The sequence below is a fragment of the Diplotaxodon limnothrissa genome, linkage group LG18 (genome assembly GCF_057381915.1).
Source record: "Diplotaxodon limnothrissa isolate DT_005_m linkage group LG18, D_limnothrissa_male_GT1.1, whole genome shotgun sequence".
NCBI lineage: Eukaryota > Metazoa > Chordata > Actinopteri > Cichliformes > Cichlidae > Diplotaxodon > Diplotaxodon limnothrissa.
In genome coordinates this window covers 8,924,917-8,933,880 of record NC_140613.1, presented here as the reverse complement: position 1 = coordinate 8,933,880, position 8,964 = coordinate 8,924,917, and the positions used below count along the sequence as shown (strand labels likewise).

The 8,964-nt window shown below is 39.8% G+C and overlaps 1 protein-coding gene across 1 annotated transcript; it reads left to right on the top strand.

The window, feature by feature from the left end:
• Window positions 1-4,653: 4,653 nt before the first annotated feature.
• Window positions 4,654-8,441, top strand: LOC146613054 (uncharacterized). Its single transcript, XM_085377307.1, has 4 exons — window positions 4,654-4,917; window positions 5,158-5,222; window positions 7,190-7,283; window positions 7,375-8,441. The coding sequence occupies exons 1-4, from the start codon at window positions 4,710-4,712 to the stop codon at window positions 8,439-8,441; spliced, it is 1,434 nt and encodes a 477-aa protein (XP_085233433.1). The 5' UTR covers window positions 4,654-4,709.
• Window positions 8,442-8,964: the final 523 nt, after the last annotated feature.

Here is an 8,964-nt window from a genome sequence, read left to right as displayed (position 1 = left end):
ATACACCTGTTTTTTTTTTCTGAATTACAATAATTATCTTGGAAATCCAAAGAAAAACTTGAGATCTTAAAATCGTAAAAGAGGAGAGAGTCTTTGAGTCATATAGTTGATAACAGTACAAACTGTTTGCTGTATATTCAAGTGTTTTTCTGGGATCTCTTAAACATCAACATACAAAAATAGCAGTATCTCCCAAAGTTTTAAATGTGAGCAAAAGTAAATCCATCCATCCATCTTCTTCTGCTTATCAGCTGCCGGATCATGGGGGCGGCAGCCTAAGCAGAGAAGCCCAGACCTCCCTCTCCCCAGCTATCTCCTCCAGCTTGTCTGGGGGAACACCAAGGCGTTCCCAGGCCAGCCGAGAGATATATTCTCTCCAGCATGTCCTGGGTCTGCCCCGGGGCCTCCTCCCGGTGGGACATGCCCTGAACACCTCGCCCAGGAGGCGCCCAGGAGGCATCTTTGTCAGATGCCCGAATCACCTCAACTGGCTCCTTTCCATGTGGAGGAGCAGCGGCTCTACTCTGAGCCCCTCCCAGATGGCTGAAATTCTCACCCGAGAGGACAGCCACCCTTCATAGGAAGCTCATTTCTAACTGTGTAACACTAAGTGGGGAGTCAGGAATTATCATTACTACTCAAGAAATCAAGCTTTCGTGTTCTTTTGAGATCTTACGTGAAATATGTTTCTTTGGTTGGCACAAACAACTCATTTTTAGCATTTATGCACCTGCAACACTTATTTTCATAAAGGTGAATTATATAAGCCTAGAAAACCACCTTTTAATGGGCTAAAATTACCGATTTTAGCATCTAAACAAAATCTGGTGCCTGAGTTAACCAGCAGCACAGACAGAACAAACAGTGCTGCATGTGCATGGACTGGTCTCACTGATTCAGAAAAACAGGAGCGTTTTTGCACAAATGAATCCATTATGTCTCTGTAGGTGAGAAACATTAGAAGCTGTCAGATGTTCTTGTCTGTAAACGGAGCATTTACTCAGACTTGTCATTCGTTTATGTGTTACTAACTTTTTTTTTTTTTTTTAAGTAACAGGCCAAAAACAAATGTTTGATATTTGCAAGCTACTAACTAAAAGCTTTTTCTGTTATTTAAGTGCAGAACTTCAATTTTTAAAAAAAATCTAAACTACTCAAAGACATTTATTTTGTGTCAAAAGTACTTTATTTTATTATAGTAGCCAGTACAGTCCTGTAATCAACCATTACCTCAACCCATATGACATATTAATAGAATTTTAAAGGGCACTGCTTCTTATGTGTCCTTTTACATTTGAATTACATTTTTAAAAGATAGATTTCATTTCTCATTATCACATATCAATTCGAAAATATTTGATTGTTTTTATTGGTACAAGTGTATGCATTATTTTAACACATTACATTGAAATTTAGCGTTCTGCTTTTTTATTTGCTGTTCCATACTATAGCATATATAACGAAGCAAGTATACTGGACCAGTTTTTCTAAACTTTGGTTGAGACATCATGCCAATGCTGTTAAAGTAAAATAATTTAATTTTGCATCAGTAAAATAGATTTTAAGATATGGGCTGGTGTGTAGTTCACCCACACAGAGTTTAACTGTTGTAGAAGTTACTGTAAGGTAAGTTTTAAATTTAGTCGAAGACATTCAAATAGTTGCTTTGCAGCATTTTATTTCTGTCCTCTTATGGGCTGCGCACTGAACCTCAAATCACAGTATCTTCTAAAGTTACATGAAATTTGCGCTTGCACTGTAGTGCCACATTCTGCAAGTTTGGTCTTAAACAAGACAAATTACAGCTGGATAGTCTTTAACTTTCCAGTCGAGCCAAGATTTCAATTATGTGACATTTTCCACTAACCAAAAAAAATTTCCTTGAAGAAATTAAAGGATGAGTGTTAATGATGAAGAATCAAAGAGAAGGTTGTGCATTAAATACCTCATTTACATCTATGGTGACTATCAAGAATTTCAAATGGTCAAAGACTTTGAAGTTTCTCTTTGTTTGTTTGACTACCTATACCTACCCACGATGATATTTATTGTGTGAAATGTATTTTTATTTATGACCTGGGTCAAAGACATAATCCAGAAACTAGTTACTAAAGCAGTGTTGAGTATTTTATATAGACAACAGTGTCCTGAATTGTCAGATGGACTTAAAGAGGCCATTAAAATAGCACCGACCAAGCCAACAGAGAGACTGTCTGAGGCAGGTGTCACAAAACTATTTCTTGTATCATATGAGTGCTTCTGGTTTTTTTTTTTTTTTTTTTTTTTCCATGGAAATGAAATTCCTAACCTGCCACTGCAGTGTCGATGCCTCTCAAAAGTGCATCACAAAGTAAACCTCTTATAATTTCCCCCCTTCCTTATATGAAGTGTTTTCTGTTTACTTTAGTACAGAGGTTTATTACACAAGGCTGCTGATCAACAATTGCTGAAACCCAAGGCCGTTGTGGAAAGATTTAAATTCACTTTGTACATGAAGTTGGATTACATATTCAAGGATACGTAATATGTGAATAACAAAATATAATTTTCTTTATTTGTATTTTCTAATAAATGGAAAATTCTGTGTTTGAGTTGTGGATTCTTTTCGTATTGATCAGTCTAAGTAATTGCTAAATGTTAAATCTTTCAAATGCTGATTTCTTCCTTCTCTCCATTCTGTTACATCTCCTACCTTCCTCCTAGTCTTCCAGTTTTTCCATATTCTTGGAAAAAATGTAAAACTGGGACCCTGTAGGGATCCTTGAAGGAGCCTAACTTACACAAAATGTATAAGTTCTAAAATCACAGATGGGACCTTTGACATTACGTTTTTTTCTTTTCTTTTTTTTTCAGTTACTAAGATGCTAACTCACGAGTTTATAATTTTTAGGATCCCTGGATACGTCTGTTACATTAACTGCATATTCTAAAGTGGGCCAGTGTGTGACTTGGGAAGATGAATGGCTGATGAGCAAAGCCTGTGAGTTAGTTGAGGCAGACATCACATCGCACCAAGTCTATTTAAGTGTAAAGAATCTTTCTCTCTGACATCTCATGCCAGCATCCACCCTTAGTTCTGGAGGACATTTGACTCATCACTATGCAGTTTCTATGTGTAGCATGTTTGTGGGGAGTAATAAGCTTAGTAATAAGTAATAAGAGAGTAATTAAATTCAGTTGTGTATTTGAGATTAAAATGAGAAGATTTAAAACATGGGCGATGTTACCGTGACTACCATGATCTGTTTGTAAAACCCTGATCTTGAACCCCAATAACGGCATTTTGGTTGTTGCCATGTTGTGTTTCTTAAGATCCTGCCGTGGGCACATTTGGATGAATAGGTGGAGTTTTTAGTTATCACATTAAGGCTTGTGAGATACTGTTATGAAGGGAGTTATTACTTCTAGAGACAATCAACTGTGGCACCAAGCCATAAACATTTTAAATTTTGCTTGCCACAAATGCCCTGTGACAATGCGCACGTGTTTCTTTTGGTTCTTCGAAGTTGGTGTCTGCTTCATTCTGAGTCGAGGGCAGTGGTAAAGGCACAATTCCACAATGTCTTTAAACTGACAGTGAAAGATGGTCTCAATGAAAGTTGGTATTAATTGTGACGCACCACGAGTGGCTGGATTTAGCTTTCTCAAATCTGTTTTGTGTGTTTCAAACTTTTTTGTAAACAGCACACTGGGTGCTGGCAGCTAAGAACAAGAAACTGAGGATACAGTTCACACAGGCTCACCAAAACTGTACAATATGAGGGATGAGTCTTGATTTCTGTTGCAACAATCAGATTTTAGGGTCACAATCTGAGGAAAAATCGGGGTTCGGAGTGCTGCTGGTGGTGTAGCAGTGTGGTCGATCTTTCCTTGGCACAGTTCGGGCACCTTGGTACCAATTGAGCTTTCTTTAAACACCACAGTCTGAGTGTTGTTGCTTGCTCATCCCTTTATGACCACAGTGCACCCATCTACCGATGGCTGCTTCCAGAAGGATAACACACCCGTCAAAAATATGTTAAGGGTTTAGTCTAGAGGTATGATTGGTCTGGTACTCATTTGTACCAAGAGATCTATTTCACAGGTTCTTCTTACACAGAAAAAAGGTCTCCAAACAAATTCATATAAAAGCAAATGAACTAGATTAAGGTATCCACGTATGTTTTCTTGTATTTTCTAAATTTTTTACTGATGTCCTGGAGTCCCAAAGAGAAGGTCTGTTGTTCCATTTGCACACATTTCCTGAACTTTCTTTATTCAAACATTTTTTCTATCTTTCTTTAGTTTTTACTACTACTGCAATTAGTATTTGTAAGTACAATCTGACTTGTTTTTTGAGACCATGTGGCATATTTCCCAATAAAATACAACAAGAATCTAAACTAATCTTTGAGCTGGTTATTGACCTTTATCTCATTTCCTAACCCACAATTTCCTTTCTACGTGCAGTTTTAGCTCAAATTTAACACCCATGGGTGATGACTCAGAAGGATGAAGGCCTCGTACCTGTTATTCCACCGCGCCTCTATTCGTGTATTTATGGTAAAGCCCTCCGCCACACGGAAGAAAGGTTTCAGCTAGCATGATGCTCACAGGGATGTAAAAATTTTCTACTGCGTCGCTTCTTTTCACATTTTTTAAACCACTACTTGGAAGCACTTACTAATTCTTCTAATTTACCTGGCATATATTACTTTGAATGAGTCAACATGGCGACGTGCATTCCCTTTCAAACACAGTTATCCTCAATAATGGAGGTTCTGGTGAAGGCAGCAGTGGCAGAGATATCCAAACTAGTCGATGACAAATGTGCGTTTCTGCATCTTGAAATATCCCGAAAGCAGAGCGAGAACGAGATGCTGAAGAGGAAACTGCTGGTGATGGAGAGCAAAAATGCGCAGCTGCAGCGAGGATTCGGTAAGATTTCCATCACTGTTTGTGCCAACTGACAACTCAGTGTGTTGTGCATCTAAATGTAGAAGTAGAACCAAACGCAGGAAGAATTTGATTTAAAAAGCCACCGCTGGTGTGTTTTATGTTAACCTCTGCTTATTTTTGTAAATGAATTTCGAGGTATTTTACTCCCCCTCCAAATAATATCTACTTTTCCTCTGCCCGAGCTTTCAAATTGAGATTTTTCTTCCCTTCTGCAACCAGAAAACTACATGGACAGAGGAACTGATGTGGGGAGCAACTGTCCGCACCCTGCAAGAGATATGAAGGTCTGTGTTTACTACATGCTCTAATAATTGTTGCCTTTTGGACAACATTTGCTCTTTTAAAAAAAACCCCAAACAAAACAAACTTTTTTGTTTTTAGAGAAGTCATACATAAAATGAATATGTTGCTGCAAGTTTCAATGTTTACACAGTTTAAAAACATACCAGCTACATGGAAAAAGTAACTCCGCTTAATTTAGATGTTTTAAAAGGGAGACCTGGCCTTTAAACAACCATGAAGTGACATCTAAGGGATAACTTTGTAACAGCAAGAATGGTGATTGAAGGATAAAAAATGTTTTGAAGAAAAGTCAACAAACTGTTAATTTTATTCCTTGTTAAATTAAAGTTATTTCAATAATCCTTCAAAATAGCACCTGTAGGTCTTTCATGGTGGTTACGATGGGGTAAGATTTGCATCTCGAGTTATTTTGTTACCCCCTCTGTGTCACACACCTAGACTTAAAATCAGGTCCAGGTTAGGCGTCTGCGATTTGAGCTTCCTTTAACAGTGACAGCTGAAAGCTGTGAGGTTTGTGCTCTGCTGTTCTCTTTGCTGTTGAAGTTTGTGGTTGTCATCAAGACAATATCTGAAGATTGTGTTCATTTAAAAATAAATAAATAAACAAATAAAACAAGAAAACGTGTATTGCCTGTGAGCATGGGAATTCAAACATATCCCCAAATGATATGAGATAAAATCCCCCACACGTGGAAGGTCAGTTCAACCCAGGGGCAGATTGACTGATGCAACAAGAAGTCTTGCAAAAAACTTGAGCATTTGTTCATTTATTCTTTAGCTGTTAGTGTCAAAGTGTTAGCATCAGAAAAATAAAGAAACAGTAGAGCTGTATGGCTGGAGTAACAGTAGACATGTTTGGTGCAGACAAAAGATGGCTTTTCATGAGAAAAACTGTTCACCATCTGTGAAGTTTAGTGGTGGAAGTGTTGTGGTTTTGCGCTGTTTCGCTGCCTCTGCAGAAGGTCCCTTATAGTCATTTATTTACTTGTGAGTTCTACTTCATATTAAAAACTGCTTAGATATAATGTGAGGTCATCTGTTGAGTTTGCATTGAGGGGATTCTCAAAAATCTTTCATGTTAGAGTGATCAGAAATTTTCACACCCAGACTGATGAACACTTCCGAAAAGCCTACAAAAAGTTACAGTGTTTGGACGTGGATATAAGATGTGTAGTTTTGTACACCAGTACAGTGGATTTTAGATCAAACAATCGAGATGTGGTGAAAGCGCAGACTTTCAGCCTTTAATTGAAGGGGTTTAACAAAACTGTTACATTAACCTTTCAGGAATTATGGGCATTTTTATGCACAGTTCCCCATAATCAGAGGCTCAGAAGGACCTCACTGTATTTCTGCTAGGCCTTCACACACCAGTTAAAGTAATTGCTGTTGCTGTTTTTGTACTGTAAATGATTGAAATGGTAACTTTATCTTAAAGCGTCATCTTTATTTTGTTTTCCAAAAGAATTAAAAGTTTGCCTTTCTAAACAAAAAAAAATCCAGAAACTTTTAGTGGTTGTATATATTTTTTCACAAATTGTAAAAGAAAAATGGGGGGAAAAATGGGCAGCTGACACTGGTGATAAACTAGTTCAAAAAGTGGATCAAAAACCTGTGTGTTAATCTAATAGTGTCAGTTATATGATAAATGTCACCTCGCTGCGGAAATGTCACCTCTTAATCTTATAGTTTTGGTTTCATTGCTGAGGCTTTGTTTGTGTGACACCACTCCCATAGGTGTTTCTATTTATGGCAGGTAGCTGTGTTATGAAAAGGGTGGATTAATAATTAGTAAGTTGTTTGTAGAGGGGAAAACAAAGCTAAAAGAAGTGAAATATAAAACTTAATTTGGCAGATTCTGGTGTTGCAATCTCTATATTATTAACATATATCTTAGAAGTTCTCAAGTTGAAAAACAAATAAGGTAATCCATGCCCTTTTTGTGTAGTTTCCTGAGATTGAAGATGCAACTGTTTCCTTCACAATTAAAGAAGAAAGTCCAGATGAGGCTCTATGGATCAGTGATTCTGCTGGACCAATTGGTGAGTTGAAGACCTAGGTTTTGTGCAAGAATTAAACCTTAATTGAACTTCACACCCTTACCTGAAGTCTCCTAACACCTGTCACCTGCAGGTTCTGCTGTTCAGTACCCTAACGCTGCTAGTGCTCCAGAGAACCAGCAGTTTGAAGAGGGCCACCAGTTAACCCATCCAGAGGTTGCCAGACAGAAGCCATCAGAGTTCAGTGACTCGTTTAACTCTGCCCAGCGTGCAGTAGACATCAGTAGCCTTCAGTTCACAGTGAAGACAGAGAAGGAAGAAGATCGACTGGCATTCAGACAGGATGGGTGCCAGCACAATGTGGGGAAGCAGACGCAACTTGCTGCTGAATTTTCATTGGATGAAAGGGAGAATCAAATTTGGTCGTCCATAATTGAAGGTAATGACATTGACACTGGGTTCCCTGACTTCTCTAGTGTAGTAGAGGAGTATTCCAACACGTACCCGGACCATTCAGATCCAAATGTAGCTTCTAACCTGAGCAAGTCGACTAACGTCCAGCAGTTGCCTTCTCAGAGGCTTTGCAATGGGATTTACAACAGCGAATATCAGAAGGACGTTCCACAGTCGTCAGATTTCCAGCCTAGGTCGCAGGCTCCGTTATTGCAGCAAGACAAGCAGAAGGAACTAATTTACCCGCAGAGAAACGCGTCACACTCCACTCACCTGAGCCAGCTAGAGGAAGACCCTGAGAGGGAGACCGCAACTCGAGACGGACCAGTTGTAACTCAGTCGCACAACACGTTCACACCGAGCAGCTTTAACCCTCACAGCCTACACAAACCCCTCTCTGGGACGGCCCGATGCTACGGGTGCTCGCAGTGCGGAAAGTCGTTCAGCCGCCTCCACCAGTTCAAGCTGCACCAGCAGAGCCACAAGAGAAAGCGAGCGTTTTGGTGCACGGTGTGCGGGAAGAGTTTCCAGTGCTCGTCGCACCTCAGCATACACCACCGGACTCACACGGGAGAGAAGCCGTACGGTTGCGGACAGTGCGGGAAGAGGTTCACGCAGCAGAGCAGCCTGAGGGTTCACCAGCGGACGCACAGCGGGGAACGACCATACAGCTGCTCACAGTGCGGGAAAACCTTCATCCTCATGCATCATTTAAAGCGACACCGAATCATTCACACCTACAGCTGAGGTGGTGCGAGTGGTCGAGGTGAAAGACGACGGTCTGAGAATCAAATATTCAGTGGACGGCAGCTTTTTTTTCCAGTGGGATTTTTTTTTAACCATATGGCATTACTGAACAACTTTGTATATTAATGCATATTTTACTATGCAAAATCCATCTGGATATCAACATGTTTGCTTCTTTTTAAGTACTTAAAATGATCAAAATGTGAAACTGAACTGCACCCTCGTTCACACGTTTGTGAAACCCTTCCAAAGCTAGAAATCCAAAAAAATGGAAAAGGAAAACCAAGCTCTTAAATGGTAAATGGCCTGTATTTGTATAGCGCTTTACTAGTCCCTAAGGATCCCAAAGCGCTTTACACAACCAGTCATCCACCCATCCAATCACACACTGGTGATGGCAAGCTACATTGTAGCCACAGCCACCCTGGGGTGCACTGACAGAGGCGAGGCTGCCGAACACTGGTGCCACCGGGCCCTCTGACCACCACCAAGCAACGGGTGAAGTGTCTTGCCCAAGGACACA

Bases quoted from the DNA above. Each gene is read 5' to 3' on its own strand.
- LOC146613054 (XM_085377307.1), top strand. From the start codon at position 4,710: ATGGCGACGTGCATTCCCTTTCAAACACAGTTATCCTCAATAATGGAG. The intron at 4,918-5,157 runs GTAAGATTTCCA...TTCTGCAACCAG, and splicing joins GCAGCTGCAGCGAGGATTCG to AAAACTACATGGACAGAGGA. The intron at 7,284-7,374 runs GTGAGTTGAAGA...TGTCACCTGCAG, and splicing joins TGATTCTGCTGGACCAATTG to GTTCTGCTGTTCAGTACCCT.